The sequence below is a fragment of the Oncorhynchus gorbuscha genome, unplaced genomic scaffold (genome assembly GCF_021184085.1).
Source record: "Oncorhynchus gorbuscha isolate QuinsamMale2020 ecotype Even-year unplaced genomic scaffold, OgorEven_v1.0 Un_scaffold_818, whole genome shotgun sequence".
Lineage (NCBI taxonomy): Eukaryota > Metazoa > Chordata > Actinopteri > Salmoniformes > Salmonidae > Oncorhynchus > Oncorhynchus gorbuscha.
Genome location: NW_025745822.1, coordinates 6,074 through 31,448, shown reverse-complemented (window position 1 = coordinate 31,448; position 25,375 = coordinate 6,074). Strand labels below are relative to the sequence as shown.

Sequence of the window (25,375 nt, the reverse complement as noted above, 5' to 3'; positions counted from 1 at the left end):
GTAAAGCCATAACACACTCTGTGTTCTGTTAGGCAGGTAACTCTTTATCCACATTATAGCAGGGGGTGTAAAGCCATAACACCTTCTGTGTTCTGTTAGGCAGGTAACTCTTTATCCACATTATAGCAGGGGGTGTAATGCCATAACACCCTCTGTGTTCTGTTAGGCAGGTAACTCTTTATCCACATTATAGCAGGGGGTGTAAAGCCATAACACCCTCTGTGTTCTGTTAGGCAGGTAACTCTTTATCCACATTATAGCAGGGGGTGTAAAGCCATGACACCCTCTGTGTTCTGTTAGGCAGGTAACTCTTTATCCACATTATAGCAGGGGGTGTAAAGCCATGACACCCTCTGTGTTCTGTTAGGCAGGTAACTCTTTATCCACATTATAGCAGGGGGTGTAAAGCCATAACACCCTCTGTGTTCTGTTAGGCAGGTAACTCTTTATCCACATTATAGCAGGGGATGTAAAGCCATGACACCCTCTGTGTTCTGTTAGGCAGGTAACTCTTTATCCACATTATAGCAGGGGGTGTAAAGCCATAACACCCTCTGTGTTCTGTTAGGCAGGTAACTCTTTATCCACATTATAGCAGGGGGTGTAAAGCCATAACACATACATTTTTCCTGCAGCAGACTATGATCGATAATGGGAGAAGCTGCAATGAAGTCTAACAAAACAGCCCCCACAATCTATTTATCATCAATTTATCTCAGCCAATCATCAGTCATTTGTGTAAGTGATGTGCATGTTGAGTGTCCTTCCCAATAAGCGTGTTGAAAGTCTGTTGTCAATTGTGACCCATTTCAGGAAACTAGGCCTTCTGGAACATGTGAACTTTCATGTGCCTTAATAACAAACATGTATGCCGTCTGTAAATACAAATACAATTGATAAATTACGAGCCTTATTGGTTAAGCCACAGAAAAAGGCAGCAATCTTCCAACTAGCCGTGATTGGCTGAGATAATGAGTGGGCTGGAAATGCCGAGAGAGGATTTCAGATTGGTCTTCCATATGGAGGGCTTCTGTATATTTGAGCTGGTCAGTCTGTTGGTAATACTGTCGAACGTGGCTTTTTATGAAATGTATCGTGTAGTGGAGATGCATAATTGTTGCTCTCTACTTTCTGGAGGATCAAGTTTTAAAATCAGTGTAATTAGAGTATGATAGCTAAAGAGATGGGGAAAACACCTGTCTCCGGATTACATCTTCAAACTAAGGGCAACCGTGGTATGGCATCCCTGACAGGGAGACGCATCCATCATGCATGATGATGTATACGGGTAAGATAGTCTAGTATTAGCTAGCTACATTTTCAGATATCACACGTTTCTAAATTTGACAGAAAGTGGTTTATTTTCAAGTTAAAGTGTACTGTTAGCTAGCTAGCTAACGTTAGCTGACTGGCTCACTAGCTAACGTCACGAGTATGGCGTTATTATTCGTATCCCAGAGCCGTTGGCTTTGCTAGTTTGAGCCTAATGTTAGCTAGCTAACATTGAACATGGTTGTTTAGCTCCCAGCAGATTGTTGAGCAGATTCATGCAGGATAGTAACAACATGATTTGGCACTATATTCATTGTTGTTTAACTCGCTAACGTTAGCTGGCTGGCTTGTTAGCTAACATTACGTGACGTGTGTGATCTTACATGTTGTTTACCTAGCTAGGTTCATTGTTTACCTAGCTAGGTTCATTGTTTACCTAGCTATGTTCATTGTTTACCTAGCTAGCTAGCTACATGTCTTAACTTGTTGAGTGTAGGGGGCAGAATTTTCTTTTTTGGCTAAAAAACGTACCCATTTGTAACAGCCTTTTTCTCAGCCCCAGAAACTAGAATATGCATATAAATTGTCAGATTAGGATAGACAACACTCTAAAGTTTCCAAAACTGTAAAAATATTGTCTGTGAGTACCACAGAACTGATATTGCAGGTGAAAGCCTGAGGAAAATCCAATCAGGAAGTGCCTCTTATTTTGAAACCTCTGTGTTCCTATGCATGCCTATCCTCCATTTAAAGGAATATCAGCCAGATTCATTTGTCTGTGGCTTCCCTAAGGTGTCAACAGTCTTTAGACATAGTTTCAGGCTTTTATTTAGAAAAATGAGCATGAAGGATCACATTGCGCAAGTGGAGAGGTGGGGGCTCTCAGAGTGAGTTTGTGCGCAATTGAGTAAAGCCGGCATTGTTCCTCCCGCTGTTATGGAAAAAGCTACACACTGATATATTATTGAATATTTATTTTAAAAACTACCTGAAGATTGATTATAAAAAAACATTTGACATGTTTCTGTGGACATTATAGATATTATTTGGAATATACGTCTGCATTGTGGTGACCGCTCTTTCCTGTGGATTTCTGAACATAACACGACAAACAAACGTCGGTATTTTGGGTATAAAAATAATCTCTATGGAACAAAAGGAACATTTGTTATGTAACTGCGAGTCTCGTGAGTGAAAAAAAACGATGATGATCAAAGGTAAACATTTTTTTAAATTGCTTTTCTGATTTTCGTGACCAAGCTACTTAATGCTTAGTGTACATAATGCTATGCTGTGCTATCGATAAATTTACACAAATGCTTGGATTGCTTTCGCTGTAAAGCATAATTTCAAAATCTGAGACGAAAGGTGGATTAACAAAAGGCTAAGCTGTGTTTTCCTATATTGCACTTGTGATTTCATGAATATTAATATTTTCTAGTAATATTATTTGACTGTGATGCTATGCTATTCAGCGGTTGCTGATGACAATTATCCCGCTACTGGGATGGGTAGCGTCAACAAATGAAGCTAAAGTATACAACACCCGTTGAATATGGCCGCTGTCAGTAAACGTCTGAAAAAAGCGTAATGAAATTGTTGCCAGCAGAGCTGGTTGGGCTGTTTCCATGTTATCCAGAGGTAAACAAATCATCGGCCAGAGCATCAAGTGGGCGCTCTGACCGTTATATAAAATATCCCCATAGTCTAGAAATATGTAGCTAATACTAGCCTCCTTCTGGCTTCAAAAGAAAAACAGGCCTTATTCAGAAAATAAAATCCCAACTTCAGCTTCAATTTTTTTGTAAGTTGTTGAATATACAATTTAAAAGAGAGGCCATCATCAATTAAAATTCCAATATATTTATATGAGGTTACAACCTCAATCTCCTTGCCCTGACAGGTAGTATCCAAGATATTTATATGAGGTTACAACCTCAATCTCCTTGCCCTGACAGGTAGTAATAGGTTTGTATGTGACACATGTAGAAGTAGATGACAATGCATCAAACAGTGAGACCAAAACAAAGATCTACACACATACAAGAGGCATTTCTCACTCAATTGACCTGATGTTGTGATGTATTTCTTTAAGCCACTCAATAGGTCTACCCTCATTATTGGAATCACTTCACCGTCTGACCCACAAACTCAATTCAACATGGTTGGCTGAAGTCATTACACAGATGTAACTATTCTAAAGTCACATAGATAATAAACTGATGCTATTTCAATATGGAGCTTAAGGTTATGTGTTTTTTAGCATGGCAACAAAGACCGTTGGTTCTAAACATTGCACAATAAACTGCGGGAGAATTCATCATTTTGCAGGTACAGTATCTGTCTTTATTTCAAGTGTTGGTGATCATAACAGACAGTGTGTTAAGGTAAGAGACAGACAGTGTGTTAAGGTAAGAGACAGACAGTGTGTTAAGGTAAGAGACAGACAGTGTGTTAGGGTAAGAGACAGACACTGTGTTAGGGTAAGAGACAGACAGTGTGTTAAGGTAAGAGACAGACAGTGTGTTAAGGTAAGAGACAGACAGTGTGTTAAGGTAAGAGACAGACAGTGTGTTAGGGTAAGAGACAGACAGTGTGTTAGGGTAAGAGACAGACAGTGTGTTAGGGTAAGAGACAGACAGTGTGTTAGGGTAAGAGACAGACAGTGTGTTAGGGTAAGAGACAGACAGTGTGTTAGGGTAAGAGACAGACAGTGTGTTAAGGTAAGAGACAGACAGTGTGTTAAGGTAAGAGACAGACAGTGTGTTAAGGTAAGAGACAGACAGTGTGTTAGGGTAAGAGACAGACAGTGTGTTAAGGTAAGAGACAGACAGTGTGTTAAGGTAAGAGACAGAGATAGTTAAATGATGGGTCATATAATCCCCACTGCAGTCAGGGTTCTGTTGCTATGGCAACACTGCACTTCAGAGTAGATCTGAGATCTTCTGTATCCTGCTGCACCTTCTAATCTCTGAAGACCCAAACACAAACCCTACTTAAAAAAAGACCCCCCCTCTCCCTTATAAATGGAATATGTACATGTGCTGGAAATGTTTGTATGGCAATAATTGTTATTGAAAAATCCGATTTTACAATTGTGTTAGAAATTATTGAGGGGCTGGTCTGATCTTCATGGTGATGGCTTTCAGGGAGTATGTATAGCCTTTCCATGAATTCCAGTTGATGCCAATACCAAAGGTAGACTCGCCCCATGCATATATCCCATTGGGGTTAGTAGCATGGCAGTTGGTGTACCAAAATCCTCCGTAGTACAACCGGGCACAGTTGGAGTCGCCAAGGTCCTGGTCTTTATCTGACGTTGTAAATTTGTGACCATTGTGAAAACCCAGAGAATCTCCTGAGGAAACAGAGGAGATAAATAAGGACTCTAGGTAACTTCATGATAATACTTCCACCAGCTTTAGGTATGAACTAGTGATGCACCGATATGACATTTCTGGCCGATACCAATATCCAATATGTTCCTTGCCCCAAAAAACCTGATGCAGATAACCAATATAAAACATGTTTGCAGCCTTTGAAGCATTCAGTTAAAGAGTTAACACACACACATGGGCGCAGCGGTCTAAGGCCCTGCATCTCAGTGCAAGAGGCGTCACTACAGTCCCTGGTTCGAATCCAGGCTGTATCACATCCGGCTGTGATTGAGAGTCCCGTAGGGCGGAGCACAATTGTCCCAGCATCGTCCGGGTTTGGCCGGGGTAGGCCGTCATTGTAAATAAGAATTTGTTCTTATAACGGACTTGCCTAGTGAAATAAAGGTTACACACAAACACCACACTGACCAAAAAGTTATTTTGTTGGCATTTACGTATGTCCCCATTACCAGAAAAACATCATCACAACCTATTTCTTTCACTTACTTGCTGTGCTGTTTCGTTGTTAATTTGTTCCGGCGTTTTATTCTCAACCAGGATTTCTATGGAACGCCGTTTGGGTCTTTGCGCGTCAAAATATATACTATTTAACAAAATTTGACGTGTCAATTAAGTTTGTTGACCAATCAGGACCTGAATATGACTGCGCGTCACATAATAATTTAAGGTGTTCCTATTTTTTTTTACATAGTTATTACACATCACTCATATTGATTACACTATCACTCGTATTTCGTGTTACAAACAATATTCTTCCCCAAAAAACACGACATAATCTGTTTCAGTAGACATAGTTCGCTAGTTAACATCTATTTAAGTAGCTATAGTTCGCTAGCTAACATCTATTTAAGTAGCTATAGTTAGCAAGCTAACATCTATTTCAGTAGCTATAGTTACCTAGCTAACATCTATTTCAGTAGCTATAGTTACCTAGCTAACATCTATTTCAGTAGCTATAGTTCGCTAGCTAACATCTATTTCAGTAGCTATAGTTACCTAGCTAACATCTATTTCAGTAGCTATATTTTGCTACCTAACATCTGTTTCAGTAGCTATAGTTCGCTAGAAAACATCTATTTCAGTAGCTTTAATTAGCTAGCTAACTATATAGCTAGGTGTCATCATCTAAAATAACCCTAATTTGTAAGACAGATCTTATTTTATTATTCATCGGACCCATCTATGTGAAGCTAGCCACAATAAGGATTAACCACAATAGTGGACTTTGCGGTTAGCCTTCAAAATACAAGTATGGCATAATTCTACTATTTGTATTCATTTGCATCACTGTCAACAACAGACTTTTATTTTGAAAGCAAACCACAAATTCCACTATTGTGCCTAATCCTTATTGTGGCTAGCTTCACAACACATATCCCGTCCGGTAGAGCCTCACTAGACAGATGAAGCTAGCTGGCTGCTTATAACTTTAGCTTTGGGAGACAGGGTTAAGTAGCTGGCTGCTTATAACTTTAGCTTTGGGAGACAGGGTTAAGTAGCTGGCTGCTTATAACTTTAGCTTTGGGAGACAGGGTTAAGTAGCTGGCTGCTTATAACTTTAGCTTTGGGAGAAAGGGTTAAGTATCTGGCTAGCTATTTATTTTCATGAACTGAAGTTCCATTTCATTAGGCAAACAACAAGTGGCAACCTTGCTAATACTAACTCACGAGGATTCCTAAATCATTGCCAAGAATAATGAAAATGACTGCAGTTTCTACTGGTCATTGTTTTCAGGCTGGTTGTATTTTTTTCACCTTTATTTAACCAGGTAGGCAAGTTGAGAACAAGTTCTCATTTACAACTGCGACCTGGCCAAGATAAAGCATAGTAGTGTGAACAGACAACAACACAGAGTTACACATGGAGTAAACAATTAACAAGTCAATAACACTGTAGAAAAAAAAGAAGAAAAAAGAGAGTCTATATACATTGTGTGCAAAAGGCATGAGGAGGTTGGCGAATAATTACAATTTTGCAGATTAACACTGGAGTGATAAATGATCAGATGGTCATGTGCAGGTAGAGATACTGGTGTGCAAAAGAGCACAAAAGTAAATAAATAAAAACAGTATGGGGATGAGGTAGGTAGATTGGGTGGGCTATTTACCAATGGACTATGTACAGCTGCAGCGATCGGTTAGCTGCTCAGATAGCAGATGTTTGAAGTTGGTGAGGGAGATAAAAGTCTCCAACTTCAGCGATTTTTGCAATTCGATCCAGTCACAGGCAGCAGAGTACTGGAACGAAAGGCGGCCAAATGAGGTGTTGGCTTTAGGGATGATCAGTGAGATACACCTGCTGGAGCGAGTGCTACGGGTGGGTGTTGCCATCGTGACCAGTGAACTGAGATAAGGCGGAGCTTTACCTAGCATGGCCTTGTAGATGACCTGGAGCCAGTGGGTCTGGTGACGAATATGTAGCGAGGGCCCTACGACTAGAGCATACAGGTCGCAGTGGTGGGTGGTATAAGGTGCTTTAGTAACAAAACAGATGGCACTGTGATAAACTGCATCCAGTTTGCTGTGTTGGAAGCAATTTTGTAGATGACATCGCCGAAGTCGAGGATCGGTAGGATAGTCAGTTTTACTAGGGTAAGTTTGGCGGCGTGAGTGAAGGAGGCTTTGTTGCGAAATAGAAAGCCGACTCTAGATTTGATTTTAGATTGGAGATGTTTGATATGAGTCTGGAAGGAGAGTGTACAGTCTAGCTAGACACCTAGGTACTTATAGATGTCCACATATTCAAGGTCGGAACCATCCACGGTGGTGATGCTAGTTGGGCATGCGGGTGCAAGCAGCGAATGGTTGAAAAGCATGCATTTGATTTTACTTGCGTTTAAGAGCATTTGGAGGCCACGAAAGGAGTGTTGTATGGCATTGAAGCTCGTTTGGAGGTTAGATAGCACAGTGTCCAAGGAAGGGCCAGAAGTACACAGAATGTGTCGTCTGCGTAGAGGTGGATCAGGGAATTGCCCGCAGCAAGAGCAACATCATTGATATATACAGAGAAAAGAGTTGGCCCGAGAATTGAACCCTGTGCCACCCCCATAGTTCCATAGTATGTTGTGAAGCTAATAGCAGTGACGCTATTACTGTGTAATTTCGGTAGGGCAACATCTGAAAAATTTGAAGTTCCATTTTAATAGGCAAACCGACAAGTGGCAACCTAGCTAATACCAACTTCGGTTGGGCAACATCTGAAAAATAGCGCCTACTGGGTAGTGTGTACCGGTGCTCGACCAGTCGGCGAAAGCCAACATCACCCACTTACAAAGGACGGTTGATTGTCAAGGTCAATGAATTCCATTATCTTTGAGTCATCTCTCTGAAATGTTGTTATCCTTTCAAATGACTGCTGGACTTGTTGTCTGCTCGATCCACACAGCAGACATTGTGGGCGAGGTTAGGAATGCTTTGTTGCACGTGTAGCGCAACATTTTACGTGGCGTCATTACGTCATGTACCTACGTTATATAGGTTTATACGTCAGCTCTGACATCTGTTTTGCACATCAGCATTAAACTAGACATCAGGCCGCTACTGATGTTGTCATTTTTAGTTAATATCGGCCGATTCCGATATGTTCACCGATATATAGTGCATCCCTAGTAATGAACCCTTGTTGACAGATTTTCTTGCACTATTTTCCTTGTAATTTTCTCTGGTACTATATTCTGGTACTATACTCTTGTACTATGTTCTAGTGCTATGCTCATGGACTATATTATGGTACTATATTATGGTACTATATTCTGGTACTATATTCTAGTGCTATATTATGCCACTATATTCTGGTACTATACTCTTGTACTATGTTCTAGTGCTATGCTCATGGACTATATTATGGTACTATATTATGGTACTATATTCTGGTACTATAGTATAGTGCTATATTCTGGTACTATACTCTGGTACTATATTCTAGTGCTATATTATGGTACTATACTCTGGTACTATATTCTAGTGCTATATTATGCCACTATATTCTGGTACTATACTCTGGTAATTTATTCCAGTGCTATATTATGGTACTATACTCTGGTACTATACTCATGGACTATATTCCAATTTTATAGTATGGTACTATATTATGGTTATTAATTATTAATAATATTATTATATTATGGAAACACTTATCTCCCTCACTAGCTTTAAGCACCAACTGTCAGAGCAGCTCAAAGATTACTGCACCTGTACATAGCCCACCTATAATTTAGCCCAAACAACTACCTCTTTCCCAACTGTATTTTATTTATTTATTTATTTTGCTCCTTTGCACCCCATTATTTTTATTTCTACTTTGCACATTCTTCCATTGCAAAACTACCATTCCAGTGTTTTACTTGCTATATTGTATTTACTTTGCCACCATGGCCTTTTTTGCCTTTACCTCCCTTCTCACCTCATTTGCTCACATCGTATATAGACTTGTTTATACTGTATTATTGACTGTATGTTTGTTTTACTCCATGTGTAACTGTGTCGTTGTATCTGTCGAACTGCTTTGCTTTATCTTGGCCAGGTCACAATTGTAAATGAGAACTTGTTCTCAACTTGCCTACCTGGTTAAATAAAGGTGAAATAAATAACTACATAAATAAAATGGTACTATACTCTGGTACTATATTCTAGTGCTATATTATGGTACTATACTCTGGTACTATACTCTGATACTATATTCTGGTACTATACTCTGGTACTATATTCTAGTGCTATATTATGGTACTATACTCTGGTACTATATTCTAGTGCTATATTATGGTACTATACTCTGGTACTATATTCTAGTGCTATATTATGGTACTATACTCTGGTACTATATTCTAGTGCTATATTATGGTACTATACTCTGGTACTATACTCTGATACTATATTCTGGTACTATATTCTGGTACTGTACTCTTGGACTATATTCTTGTGCTATATTCTGGTACTATACTCTGGTGCTATATTCTGGTACTATATTCTGGTACTATACTCTGGTACTATATTCTGGTACTATATTCTGGTACTATATTCTGGTACTATATTCAGGTGCTATACTCTGGTACTATACTCTTGGACTATATTATGGTACTATAGTCTGGTACTATATTCTAGTGCTATATTCTGGTACTATACTCTGGTACTATATTCTAGTGCTATATTATGGTACTATACTCTGGTACTATATTCTAGTGCTATATTATGGTACTATACTCTGGTACTATACTCTGATACTATATTCTGGTACTATATTCTGGTACTGTACTCTTGGACTATATTCTTGTGCTATATTCTGGTACTATACTCTGGTGCTATATTCTGGTACTATATTCTGGTACTATACTCTGGTACTATATTCTGGTACTATATTCTGGTACTATATTCTGGTACTATATTCAGGTGCTATACTCTGGTACTATACTCTTGGACTATATTATGGTACTATAGTCTGGTACTATACTCTGGTGCTATATTCTGGTACATTTACTATATTCTGTTACTATACTCTGGTACTATACTCTTGGACTATATTCTGGTACTATATTCTGGTAGTATATTCTGGTACTATACTCTGGTACTATATTCTGGTACTATACTCTGGTACTATATTCTGGTACTATATTCTGGTACTATACTCTGGTACTATACTCTGGTGCTATATTCTGGTAGTATATTCTGGTACTATACTCTTGGACTATATTCTGGTACTATACTCTGGTGCTATATTCTGGTACTATACTCTGGTACTGTATTCTGGTACTGTATTCTGGTACTATACTCTGGTACTATATTCTGGTACTATACTCTGGTACTATATTCTGGTACTATACTCTTGGACTATATTCTGGTACTATACTCTGGTACTGTATTCTGGTACTATATTCTGGTACTATATTCTGATACTATACTCTGGTACTATATTCTGGTACTATATTTTTGTGCTATACCCTTGGACTATATTCTAGTGCTATCGTCTTGTACTATTGGACTATATTCTAGTGCTATATTATGGTACTATACTCTGGTACTATATTCTGGTACTATATTTTTGTACTATACCCTTGGACTATATTCTAGTGCTATATTCTTGTACTATACTCTTGGACTATATTCTGGTACTATATTCTTGGTCTATATTCTGGTACTACAGTATATTCTGGTTCTACAGTATATTATTGGACTATATTCTGGTACTACAGTATATTCTGGTTCTACAGTATATTATTGGACTATATTCTGGTACTATATTCTGGTACTACAGTATATTATTGGACTATATTCTGGTACTACAGTATATTCTGGTATTATATTCTGGTACTACAGTATATTATTGGACTATATTATGGTACTACAGTGTATTAATGGACTATATTCTGGTACTACAGTATATTATTGGACTATATTCTGGTACTACAGTATATTATTGGAATATATTCTGGTACTACAGTATATTATTGGACTATATTCTGGTACTACAGTATATTCTTGGACTATATTATGGTACTACAGTATATTAATGGACTATATTCTGGTACTACAGTATATTATTGGACTATATTCTGGTACTACAGTATATTATTGGACTATATTCTGGTACTACAGTATATTATTGGACTATATTCTGGTTCTACAGTATATTATTGGACTATATTCTGGTACTACAGTATATTATTGGACTATATTCTGGTACTACAGTATATTCTTGGACTATATTCTGGTTCTACAGTATATTATTGGACTATATTCTGGTACTACAGTATATTATTGGACTATATTCTGGTACTACAGTATATTATTGGACTATATTCTGGTACTACAGTATATTATTGGACTATATTCTGGTTCTACAGTATATTATTGGACTATATTCTGGTACTACAGTATATTCTTGGACTATATTCTGGTACTACAGTATATTATTGGACTATATTCTGGTTCTACAGTATATTCTGGTACTATATTCTGGTACTACAGTATATTATTGGACTATATTCTGGTACTACAGTATATTATTGGACTATATTCTGGTACTACAGTATATTCTTGGACTATATTCTGGTACTACAGTATATTATTGGACTATATTCTGGTTCTACAGTATATTCTGGTACTATATTCTGGTACTACAGTATATTATTGGACTATATTCTGGTACTACAGTATATTATTGGACTATATTCTGGTACTACAGTATATTCTTGGACTATATTATGGTACTACAGTATATTAATGGACTATATTCTGGTACTACAGTATATTATTGGACTATATTCTGGTACTACAGTATATTATTGGACTATATTCTGGTACTACAGTATATTATTGGACTATATTCTGGTTCTACAGTATATTATTGGACTATATTCTGGTACTACAGTATATTATTGGACTATATTCTGGTACTACAGTATATTCTTGGACTATATTCTGGTTCTACAGTATATTATTGGACTATATTCTGGTACTACAGTATATTATTGGACTATATTCTGGTACTACAGTATATTATTGGACTATATTCTGGTACTACAGTATATTATTGGACTATATTCTGGTTCTACAGTATATTATTGGACTATATTCTGGTACTACAGTATATTCTTGGACTATATTCTGGTACTACAGTATATTATTGGACTATATTCTGGTTCTACAGTATATTCTGGTACTATATTCTGGTACTACAGTATATTATTGGACTATATTCTGGTACTACAGTATATTATTGGACTATATTCTGGTTCTACAGTATATTATTGGACTATATTCTGGTACTACAGTATATTATTGGACTATATTCTGGTTCTACAGTATATTATTGGACTATATTCTGGTACTACAGTATATTATTGGACTATATTCTGGTACTACAGTATATTATTGGACTATATTCTGGTACTACAGTATATTATTGGACTATATTCTGGTTCTACAGTATATTCTGGTACTATATTCTGGTACTACAGTATATTATTGGACTATATTCTGGTACTACAGTATATTATTGGACTATATTCTGGTTCTACAGTATATTATTGGACTATATTCTGGTACTACAGTATATTATTGGACTATATTCTGGTTCTACAGTATATTATTGGACTATATTCTGGTACTACAGTATATTATTGGACTATATTCTGGTTCTACAGTATATTATTGGACTATATTCTGGTACTACAGTATATTATTGGACTATATTCTGGTACTACAGTATATTATTGGACTATATTCTGGTACTACAGTATATTCTTGGACTATATTCTGGTACTACAGTATATTCTTGGACTATATTCTGGTACTACAGTATATTCTTGGACTATATTCTGGTACTACAGTATATTCTTGGACTATATTCTGGTACTACAGTATATTCTTGGACTATATTCTGGTACTACAGTATATTCTTGGACTATATTCTGGTACTACAGTATATTCTTGGACTATATTCTGGTACTACAGTATATTCTTGGACTATATTCTGGTACTACAGTATATTCTTGGACTATATTCTGGTACTACAGTATATTCTTGGACTATATTCTGGTTCTACAGTATATTCTTGGACTATATTCTGGTACTACAGTATATTATTGGACTATATTCTGGTACTACAGTATATTATTGGACTATATTCTGGTTCTACAGTATATTATTGGACTATATTCTGGTACTACAGTATATTATTGGACTATATTCTGGTTCTACAGTATATTATTGGACTATATTCTGGTACTACAGTATATTATTGGACTATATTCTGGTACTACAGTATATTCTTGGACTATATTCTGGTACTACAGTATATTCTTGGACTATATTCTGGTACTACAGTATATTCTTGGACTATATTCTGGTACTACAGTATATTCTTGGACTATATTCTGGTACTACAGTATATTCTTGGACTATATTCTGGTACTACAGTATATTCTTGGACTATATTCTGGTACTACAGTATATTCTTGGACTATATTCTGGTACTACAGTATATTCTTGGACTATATTCTGGTACTACAGTATATTATTGGACTATATTCTGGTACTACAGTATATTCTGGTTCTACAGTATATTCTTGGACTATATTCTGGTACTACAGTATATTCTGGTTCTACAGTATATTCTTGGACTATATTCTGGTACTACAGTATATTATTGGACTATATTCTGGTTCTACAGTATATTCTTGGACTATATTCTGGTTCTACAGTATATTATTGGACTATATTCTGGTTCTACAGTATATTATTGGACTATATTCTGGTACTACAGTATATTATTGGACTATTTTATTAGACTTTTATTCTTTGGTTATTTTTTCTTGGACAATATAAATTGTCACCCACCTGCTCCGCCATCTTTAAATGACCCCAGTGTTAGCAGGTATCCTTCAGCCTCTGGTCCAACGGAGAAGGAAGAGTACTGAGCATAGACCTTATTCCCCTCAAAGTCCTCCATGTCCACCCTCAGCTCATAGGTTCCTTTCATAGTCATGAGATGCATTGTCTCCAGCCCTGGAGAATGAGATCAGCATAGCAGTTCATTGTGTTGTCTGAATACAATGACAAATGGCCTTGAATGAACTAGGACAAACCGGATGAAGTCAGTGGTAGAACAAGGTTCTAGGAGGAGATCGTTCTGTTGGCTAGAAGTTAAACCAGTTCCTACCCAGCCAGTACTCTCCAGCTGCGCTCCCAAAACCACTCTTGTACTGATCCCACTTCCTGTAGAAGTTCACTGATCCATCCTGTCGCCTCTGAATCAGCTGATTTAGAGAGAGATTGTTTCATTGACAGATTAAGATAAAAAAGTTTAATTGACAGATTAAGAGAGAGAGATTGTTTAATTGACAGATTAAGAGAGAGATATTGTTTAATTGACAGATTAAGAGAGAGAGATTGTTTAATTGACAGATTAAGAGAGAGAGAGAGATTGTTTAATTGACAGATTAAGAGAGAAAGATATTGTTTAATTGACAGATTAAGAGAGAGAGAGAGATTGTTTGATAAACAGATTAAGAGAGAGAGAGAGATTGTTTAATTAACAGATTAAGAGAGAGAGAGATTGTTTAATTAACAGATTAAGAGAGAGAGAGATTGTTTGATAAACAGATTAGGAGAGAGAGAGATTGTTTAATTAACAGATTAAGAGAGAGAGATTGTTTAATTAACAGATTAAGAGAGAGAGAGAGATTGTTTAATTAACAGATTAGGAGAGAGAGAGATTGTTTAATTAACAGATTAAGAGAGAGAGAGAGAGATTGTTTAATTAACAGATTAGGAGAGAGAGAGAGAGATTGTTCATGGTAAATTAGTCTTTAAGTGTATTTCAATACCACACATTGAAACTGACCGTCCACTTTCCTCGATATGCACTTTCCAACCCCATGTCACAGAAGACCTGGACAGGTGAGGTAGGTCCTGCAGGGTAGATGGTGTAGACCCCGTTTTGTCCAGAACCTGATCTATAGACCTCATCACAGTCCACTGGATGCAGGGAGGACTGTGCCATCACGGGGACCATTAGAGCCAGCAGCAAGATGGACTGCAGCAGAGGGTAGATGGATACAGCAGTTTAATACAAAAACTGTCTAGTGTTGGTTCATTTGTAGTTATTATGGATACATTTATTATGCCAAAGCAGCAGCTACTCTTCCTGGGGTCCAGCAAAATAAGGCAGTTTATACAGTTTTAAAAACATTACAATACATTCACAGATTTCACAACACACTGTGTGCCCTCAGGCCCCTACTCCACCACTTTACCTACAACACACTGTGTGCCCTCAGGCCCCTACTCCACCACTACCACATATCTACAGTACTACCACATACCTACAACACACTGTGTGCCCTCAATGTTGTACCACTACCACATATCTACAGTACTAAATCCATGTGTTGGTATAGTGAAAATGTTGTCGTGTGTGTGTGTGTGTGTGTGTGTGTGTGTGTGTGTGTGTGTGTGTGTGTGTGTGTGTGTGTGTGTGTGTGTGTGTGTGTGTGTGTGTGTGTGTGTGTGTGTGTGTGTGTGTGTGTGTGTGTGTGTGTGTGTGTGTGTGTGTGTGTGTGTGTGTGTGTGTGTGTGTGTGTATGCCTGTGTCTGTGCCAGTGTTTGTGTTTCTCCACAGTCCCAGCAGTTCCATAAGGTGTTTTTTATCTGTTTAAAAAAAATCTGATTCCACTGCTACATCAGTTACCTGATGTGGAATAGAGTTCCATGTAGTAATGGCTCTATGTAGTACTGTGGAATAGAGTTCCATGTAGTTATGGCTCTATGTAGTACTGTGGAATAGAGTTCCATGTAGTCATGGCTCTATGTAGTACTGTGGAATAGAGTTCCATGTAGTCGTACTGTGCGCCTCCCATAGTCTGTTCTGGACTTGGGGCTGGAATAGAGTTCCATAGTCTGTGAAGAGACTGTGGCCTTCTGTAGACTCAGTATTGTGGGGTATACATGGGTGTCTGAGCTGTGCGCCAGTAATTCAGACAGACAGCTCAGTGCATTTAACATGTCAATAGCTTTCATAAATTAAAATAGTGATGAAGTCAATCTCCTCCACTTTCAGCCAGGAGAGATTGACATGCATATTATTAATATTAGCTCTCTGTGTATATCCAAGGGCCAGCCGTGCTGCCCTGTTCTGAGCCAATTGCAATTTTCCTAAGTTCCTCTTTGTTGCACCTGACCACACGGCTGAACAGTAGTCCAGGTGCGACAAAACTAGGTCCTGTAGGACCTGCCTTGTTGATAGTGTTGTTAAGAAGGTAGAAACTAGGGCCTGTAGGACCTGCCTTGTTGATAGTGTTGTTAAGAAGGTAGAAACTAGGGCCTGTAGGACCTGCCTTGTTGATAGTGTTGTTAAGAAGGTAGAAACTAGGGCCTGTAGGACCTGCCTTGTTGATAGTGTTGTTAAGAAGGTAGAAACTAGGGCCTGTAGGACCTACCTTGTTGATAGTGTTGTTAAGAAGGCAGAGCAGCGCTTGATTATAGACAGACTTCTCCCCATCTTAGCTACTACTGCACCAATATGTTTTGACCATGACAGTTTACAATCTAGGGTTACTCCAAGCAGTTTAGTCAACTTAACTTCCACATGATTTATTACAAGATTTAGTTGAGGTTTAGGGTTTAGTGAGTGTTTTGTTCCAAATACAATACTTTTAGTTTTAGAAATATCTGCATCTGGTTGCTCCTCATTACACACCACAGACCAGCAGCATCTGGTTGCTCCTCATTACACACCACAGACCAGCAGCGTCTGGTTGCTCCTCATTACACACCACAGACCAGCAGCGTCTGGTTGCTCCTCATTACACACCACAGACCAGCATCAAATATTATTTACATCAATAGCATACACTATATTAGGCCCAGCCTGTCCTCTTATACACTATCTTAGGCCCAGCCTGTCCTCTTATACACTATATTAGGCCCAGCCTGTCCTCTTATACACTATATTAGGCCCAGCATCAGCCTGTCCTCTTATACACTATATTAGGCCCAGCCTGACCTCTTATATACTATATTAGGCCCAGCCTGTCCTCTTATACACTATATTAGGCCCAGCCTGACCTCTTATACACTATATTAGGCCCAGCCTGTCCTCTTATACACTATATTAGGCCCAGCCTGTCCTCTTATACACTATATTAGGCCCAGCCTGTCCTCTTATACACTATATTAGGCCCAGCCTGTCCTCTTATACACTATATTAGGCCCAGCCTGTCCTCTTATACACTATATTAGGCCCAGCATCAGCCTGTCCTCTTATACACTATATTAGGCCCAGACTGTCCTCTTATACACTATATTAGGCCCAGCCTGTCCTCTTATACACTATATTAGGCCCAGCATCAGCCTGTCCTCTTATACACTATATTAGGCCCAGCCTGTCCTCTTATACACTATATTAGGCCCAGCCTGACCTCTTATATACTATATTAGGCCCAGCCTGTCCTCTTATACACTATATTAGGCCCAGCCTGTCCTCTTATACACTATATTAGGCCCAGCCTGTCCTCTTATACACTATATTAGGCCCAGCCTGTCCTCTTATACACTATATTAGGCCCAGCCTGTCCTCTTATACACTATATTAGGCCCAGCATCAGCCTGTCCTCTTATACACTATATTAGGCCCAGCCTGTCCTCTTATACACTATATTAGGCCCAGCCTGACCTCTTATATACTATATTAGGCCCAGCCTGTCCTCTTATACACTATATTAGGCCCAGCTTGTCGTCTTATACACTATATTAGGCCCAGCATCAGCCTGTCCTCTTATACACTATATTAGGCCCAGCCTGTCCTTTTATACACTATATTAGGCCCAGCCTGACCTCTTATACACTATATTAGGCCCAGCCTGACCTCTTATATACTATATTAGGCCCAGCCTGTCCTCTTATACACTATATTAGGCCCAGCCTGTCCTCTTATACACTATATTAGGCCCAGCTTGACCTCTTATATACTATATTAGGCCCAGCCTGTCCTCTTATACACTATATTAGGCCCAGCCTGTCCTCTTATACACTATATTAGGCCCAGCTTGACCTCTTATATACTATATTAGGCCCAGCCTGTCCTCTTATACACTATATTAGGCCCAGCCTGTCCTCTTATACACTATATTAGGCCCAGCCTGTCCTCTTATACACTATATTAGGCCCAGCCTGTCCTCTTATACACTATATTAGGCCCAGCCTGTCCTCTTATACACTATATTAGGCCCAGCCTGTCCTCTTATACACTATATTAGGCCCAGCCTGTCCTCTTATACACTATATTAGGCCCAGCCTGTCCTCTTATACACTATATTAGGCCCAGCCTGTCCTCTTATACACTATATTAGGCCCAGCCTGTCCTCTTATACACTATATTAGGCCCAGCCTGTCCTCTTATACACTATATTAGGCCCAGCCTGTCCTCTTATACACTATTAGGCCCAGCCTGTCCTCTTATACACTATATTAGGCCCAGCCTGTCCTTTTATACACTATATTAGGCCCAGCCTGACCTCTTATACACTATATTAGGCCCAGCCTGACCTCTTATATACTATATTAGGCCCAGCCTGTCCTCTTATACACTATATTAGGCCCAGCCTGTCCTCTTATACACTATATTAGGCCCAGCTTGACCTCTTATACACTATATTAGGCCCAGCCTGTCCTCTTATACACTATATTAGGCCCAGCCTGTCCTCTTATACACTATATTAGGCCCAGCCTGTCCTCTTATACACTATATTAGGCCCAGCCTGTCCTTTTATACACTATATTAGGCCCAGCCTGACCTCTTATACACTATATTAGGCCCAGCCTGTCCTCTTATACACTATATTAGGCCCAGCCTGTCCTCTTATACACTATATTAGGCCCAGCTTGAGCCTGGCCCAGACTGTCCTCTTATACACTATATTAGGCCCAGCCTGTCCTCTTATACACTATATTAGGCCCAGCCTGTCCTCTTATACACTATATTAGGCCCAGCCTGTCCTCTTATACACTATATTAGGCCCAGCCTGACCTCTTATACACTATATTACGCCCAGCCTGACCTCTTATATACTATATTAGGCCCAGCCTGTCCTCTTATACACTATATTAGGCCCAGCCTGTCCTCTTATACACTATATTAGGCCCAGCCTGACCTCTTATATACTATATTAGGCCAGCCTGTCCTCGTATACACTATATTAGGCCCAGCCTGTCCTCTTATACACTATATTAGGCCCAGCCTGTCCTCTTATACACTATATTAGGCCCAGCCTGTCCTCTTATACACTATATTAGGCCCAGTATCAGCCTGTCCTCTTATACACTATATTAGGCCCAGCCTGTCCTCTTATACACTATATTAGGCCCAGCCTGTCCTCTTATACACTATATTAGGCCCAGCATCAGGCTGTCCTCTTATATACTATATTAGACCCAGCCTGTCCTCTTATACACTATATTAGGCCCAGCCTGTCCTCTTATACACTATATTAGGCCCAGCATCAGCCTGTCCTCTTATACACTATATTAGGCCCAGCCTGTCCTCTTATACACTATATTAGGCCCAGCCTGTCCTCTTATACACTATATTAGGCCCAGCCTGTCCTCTTATACACTATATTAGGCCCAGCCAGCCTGTCCTCTTATACACTATATTAGGCCCAGCCTGTCCTCTTATACACTATATTAGGCCCAGCCTGTCCTCTTATACACTATATTAGGCCCAGCCTGTCCTCTTATACACTATATTAGGCCCAGCATCAGCCTGTCCTCTTATACACTATATTAGGCCCAGCCTGTCCTCTTATACACTATATTAGGCCCAGCCTGTCCTCTTATACACTATATTAGGCCCAGCCTGTCCTCTTATACACTATATTAGGCCCAGCCTGTCCTCTTATACACTATATTAGGCCCAGCCTGTCCTCTTATACACTATATTAGGCCCACCTGTCCTCTTATACACTATATTAGGCCCAGCCTGTCCTCTTATACACTATATTAGGCCCAGCCTTTGGAACGTTAGTTTTCCTAGATATAGCTGTTATATTGTGATCACTACATCCTATGGATTTGTATACTGCTTTCAAACAAATCTCTGCAGCATCAGTAAAGATGTGATCAATACATGTTGGTGATTTAATTCCTGTGTTGTTTGTAAAATACCCTGGTAGGTTGACTAATAACCTGAACCAGGTTGCAGGCACTGGTTACAGTTTGAAGCTTTTTCCTGAGTGGGCAGCCTGATGAAAGACCGTCAATATTTAAATCCCCCAGAAAATATACTTCTCTGTTGATATCACAAACATTATCAAGCATTTCACACATATTATCCAGATACTGACTGTTAGCACTTGGTGGTCTATAGCAGCTTCCCACCAGAATGGGGCTTTTCATTAGAGACATGTCCTATATTCTCATTAGTATCTCTGAATGCTGTTTTCTGATCATTCTTATAATACTGTGGTTTATTAATACATACCATCGTTGTTGTGATAGATGTCTGTTTGCCTTTGAAGGAAACTTCAGAATAGTATGTTGAATGGGTGCCCTGTAAGAAAAGGGAGCTCATTTACTACAGTATTGTTCAGGTCTCCAGCTGTTGGTGAAATACTAACACTTACACAGTCACTCTGTCTCACTATGACTATTGACATTTTACTGTGTTAACAAGCAGGATTCTAGTTAGGTCCTATGATGACTGAACAGATCGGACAATGTTACATTAGGCACCAGGAAAACCTCCCTTCCCAATTGTTTTATTTGAAATGATTTGTGATCAGTTAAGAATAGTGAGAGACATGCATGAGCTCACCTGTATCAGTGGCAGATGTCAGTGTCTTCATGAGCTGTTTGTCCCCACTAAGATGCACACCTCTTTTATAAAGACAGCCCAGAGCATGTTGCAACACTCAGTACTTTCTCTGGTCCACACCTCTTTTATAAAGACAGCCCAGAGCATGTTGCAACACTCAGTACTTTCCCTGGTCCCACACCTCTTTTATAAAGACAACCCAGAGCATATTGATAGGACAGGGTCATGATCTATCGATAGGACAGGGCCATGATCTATCGATAGTACAGACCCATGATCTATCGATAGTACAGACCCATGATCTATCGATAGGACAGGGCCATGATCTATCGATAGGACAGACCCATGATCTATCGATAGGACAGACCCATGATCTATCGATAGGACAGACCCATGATCTATCGATAGGACAGGGCCATGATCTATCGATAGGACAGACCCATGATCTATCGATAGGACAGGGCCATGATCTATCGATAGGACAGACCCATGATCTATCGATAGGACAGGCCGATGATCTATCGATAGGACAGGCCCATGATCTATTGATAGGACAGGGCCATTATCTATTGATAGGACAGGGCCATGATCTATTGATAGGACAGGGCCATGATCTATTGATAGGACAGGGCCATGATCTATCAATAGGACAGACCCATGATCTATCGATAGGACAGACCCATGATCTATCGATAGGACAGGGCCATGATCTATCGATAGGACAGACCCATGATCTATCGATAGGACAGGCCGATGATCTATCGATAGGACAGGGCCATGATCTATCGATAGGACAGACCCATGATCTATCGATAGGACAGGCCCATGATCTATTGATAGGACAGGCCCATGATCTATCGATAGGACAGGCCCATGAACTATTGATAGGACAGGCCCATGAACTATTGATAGGACAGGCCCAAATAAAAATATATTTGGATTGACCTTTACCAATAAAATGAGTTATTACATGTATTTAATGTTTGGCTGGTTGGGTGCCTAGCATCTTGAATTAAATTGCACTGTCTCAAAGAGAGGGAGGCATTTCACTGTCTCAAAGAGAGGGAGGCATTTCACTGTCTCAAAGAGAGGGAGGCATTTCACTGTCTCAAAGAGAGGGAGGCATTTCACTGTCTCAAAGAGAGGGAGGCATTTCACTGTCTCAAAGAGAGGGAGGCATTTCACTGTCTCAAAGAGAGGGAGGCATTTCACTGTCTCAAAGAGAGGGAGGAATTTCACTGTCTCAAAGAGAGGGAGGCATTTCACTGTCTCAAAGAGAGGGAGGCATTTCACTGTCTCAAAGAGAGGGAGGCATTTCACTGTCTCAAAGAGAGGGAGGCATTTCACTGTCTCAAAGAGAGGGAGGCATTTCACTGTCTCAAAGAGAGGGAAGCATTTCAAAATATCAGAATGAATTACTGCTGACTGCATTGATTCAATTAATTAGGCTGGCGGCTGTTTATGCTGCCAGACAGTGGTTACTACCAGCCCAGTCGTGTCCAGTCCAGCAGTGGGTTGAGGGACCAGACCAAGCGGACTGATCAGGCAGCTCTCCATAATAAGTCTTCCCTAAGCTGGACCAGTTGACTTTGTGCTCAACTTCCCGGCATGGCAGACTGGTTCTCTATAGTGGTGGGTGGCTGAGCCGGGACGAGTGGGACTCGCTGACTGACTGGCTGGCTTACTGGCTGACTGGTTGACTAACTGGCAGACTGACTGGTTGACTACAAGGCTGTCTGGCTGGCTGACTGACTGACTGACTGGCTGTGGACTGCATTGTATAGAGAAAAGAGCTGATTAACCATATGACAATAGGACTTGTGCAGAACAGATTCCAGACAGGGAGGCCAGCAGGGCCGGTCCAAACCAGCTGATTTTGCGCTGCTATTTTGGTCCCCCCTACGGATCATGCTGCACAGAGTGACTTGCGCCTACAAATATGGTAAGTGAGGGAGAGATCCCCAGCTCAGCTATGTAGAGGTGCTGTCTGTGGAGACAGCTGGGGAAAGGCTAGTGGTCACAGCACCGGTATTACTGTCAGGGAGCTGTGAGGCTAGGTACTGTCAGGGAGCTGTGAGGCTGGGGAGCTGTGAAGCTAGATACTGTCAGGGAGCTGTGAAGCTAGATACTGTCAGGGAGCTGTGAGGCTAGGTAGTGTCAGGGAGCTGTGAGACTAGGTAGTGTCAGGTAGCTGTGAGGCTGGGGAGCTGTGAAGCTAGATGCTGTGAGGCTAGGTAGTGTCAGGGAGCTGTGAAGCTAGGTACTGTCAGGGAGCTGTGAGGCTGGGGAGCTGTGAAGCTAGATACTGTCAGGGAGCTGTGAGGCTGGGGAGCTGTGAAGCTAGATGCTGTGAGGCTAGGTAGTGTCAGGGAGCTGTGAAGCTAGGTACTGTCAGGGAGCTGTGAGGCTGGGGAGCTGTGAAGCTAGATGCTGTGAGGCTAGGTAGTGTCAGGGAGCTGTGAAGCTAGATACTGTCAGGGAGCTGTGAAGCTAGATACTGTCAGGGAGCTGTGAGGCTAGGTAGTGCCAGGGAGCTGTGAGTCTAGATACTGTGAGGCTAGGTAGTGTCAGGGAGCTGTGAGTCTAGATGCTGTGAGGCTAGGTAGTGTCAGGGAGCTGTGAGTCTAGATGCTGTGAGGCTAGGTAGTGTCAGGGAGCTGTGAGTCTAGATGCTGTGAGGCTAGGTAGTGTCAGGGAGCTGTGAGACTGATACTGTGAGGCTAGGTAGTGTCAGGGAGCTGTGAGGCTAGGTAGTGTCAGGGAGTTGTGAGTCTAGATGCTGTGAGGCTAGGTAGTGTCAGGGAGCTGTGAGTCTAGATGCTGTGAGGCTAGGTAGTGTCAGGGAGCTGTGAAGCTAGGTAGTGTCAGGGAGCTGTGAGGCTAGTACTGTCAGGGAGCTGTGAGGCTAGGTAGTGTCAGGGAGCTGTGAGGCTAGATACTGTCAGGGAGCTGTGAAGCTAGATACTGTGAGGCTAGGTAGTGTCAGGGAGCTGTGAGTCTAGATGCTGTCAGGCTAGGTAGTGTCAGGGAGCTGTGAGTCTAGATGCTGTGAGGCTAGGTAGTGTCAGGGAGTTGTGAGTCTAGATGCTGTGAGGCTAGGTAGTGTCAGGGAGTTGTGAGTCTAGATGCTGTGAGGCTAGGTAGTGTCAGGGAGCTGTGAGGCTAGGTAGTGTCAGGGAGCTGTGAGTAGATACTGTCAGGGAGCTGTGAGGCTAGGTAGTGTCAGGGAGTTGAGGCTAGATACTGTCAGGGAGTCTAGATGCAGGGAGCTGTGAGGCTAGGTAGTGTCAGGGAGCCGTGAGTAGGTAGTGTCAGGGAGCTGTGAGCCTAGATACTGTCAGGGAGCTGTGAGGCTAGGTAGTGTCAGGGAGCTGTGAGGCTAGATACTGTCAGGGAGCTGTGAAGCTAGATACTGTGAGGCTAGGTAGTGTCAGGGAGTTGTGAGTCTAGATGCTGTGAGGCTAGGTAGTGTCAGGGAGCTGTGAGGCTAGATGTCAGGGAGCTGTGAGGCTAGGTAGTGTCAGGGAGCTGTGAGTCTAGATGCAGGGAGCTGTGAGGATACTGTGAGGCTAGTAGTGTCAGGGAGCTTTGAGGCTAGATACTGTGAGGCTAGGTAGTGTCAGGGAGCTGTGAGGCTGGGTAGTGTCAGGGAGCTGTGAGACTAGGTAGTGTCAGGGAGCTGTGAAGCTAGGTAGTGTCAGGGAGCTGTGAGGCTAGGTAGTGTCAGGGAGCTGTGAGGCTAGGTAGTGTCAGGGAGCTGTGAGGCTTGGTACTGTCAGGGAGCTGTGAGACTAGGTAGTGTCAGGGAGCTGTGAAGCTAGGTAGTGTCAGGGAGCTGTGAAGCTAGATACTGTCAGGGAGCTGTGAAGCTAGGTAGTGTCAGGGAGCTGTGAAGCTAGGTAGTGTCAGGAAGCTGTGAGGCTAGGTAATGTCAGGGAGCTGTGAAGCTAGATACTGTCAGGGAGCTGTGAGGCTAGGCAGTGTCAGGGAGCTGTGAGGCTAGGTAGTGTCAGGTTGAGACCAGTGTTAGCAGGCTAGGTGGTGTCAGGTTGAGACCAGTGTTAGCAGGCTAGGTGGTGTCAGGTTGAGACCAGTGTTAGCAGGCTAGGTAGTATCAGGTTGAGACCAGTGTTAGCAGGCTCTGTAGTGTCAGGTTGAGACCAGTGTTAGCAGGCTGGGTAGTATCAGGTTGAGACCAGTGTTAGCAGGCTAGGTAGTATCAGGTTGAGACCAGTGTTAGCAGGCTGGGTAGTATCAGGTTGAGACCAGTGTTAGCAGGCTAAGTAGTGTCAGGTTGAGACCAGTGTTAGCAGGCTGGGTAGTATCAGGTTGAGACCAGTGTTAGCAGGCTAGGTAGTATCAGGTTAAGACCAGTGTTAGCAGGCTAGGTAGTATCAGG

General features: G+C 41.0%; 1 protein-coding gene across 1 annotated transcript; it reads right to left on the bottom strand.

Annotated features, from left to right (window-relative positions):
- Positions 1-4,007: 4,007 nt before the first annotated feature.
- Positions 4,008-20,701, bottom strand: LOC124020440 (microfibril-associated glycoprotein 4-like). The gene is made up of 5 exons (XM_046335679.1): positions 20,644-20,701; positions 15,010-15,201; positions 14,326-14,422; positions 14,004-14,171; positions 4,008-4,630 (listed from the first exon to the last, which is right to left on the bottom strand). The coding sequence occupies exons 1-5, from the start codon at positions 20,644-20,646 to the stop codon at positions 4,380-4,382; spliced, it is 711 nt and encodes a 236-aa protein (XP_046191635.1). The 5' UTR covers positions 20,647-20,701; the 3' UTR covers positions 4,008-4,379.
- Between the last annotated feature and the right edge of the window lie 4,674 nt (positions 20,702-25,375).

Excerpts from the sequence above, each read along its gene's own strand:
- LOC124020440 (XM_046335679.1), bottom strand. Across the intron at positions 14,423-15,009 it reads CATATCGAGGAAAGTGGACG|CTGATTCAGAGGCGACAGGA; the intron begins GTCAGTTTCAAT and ends TCTCTAAATCAG. Across the intron at positions 4,631-14,003 it reads ATTTAAAGATGGCGGAGCAG|GAGATTCTCTGGGTTTTCAC; the intron begins GTGGGTGACAAT and ends CTGTTTCCTCAG.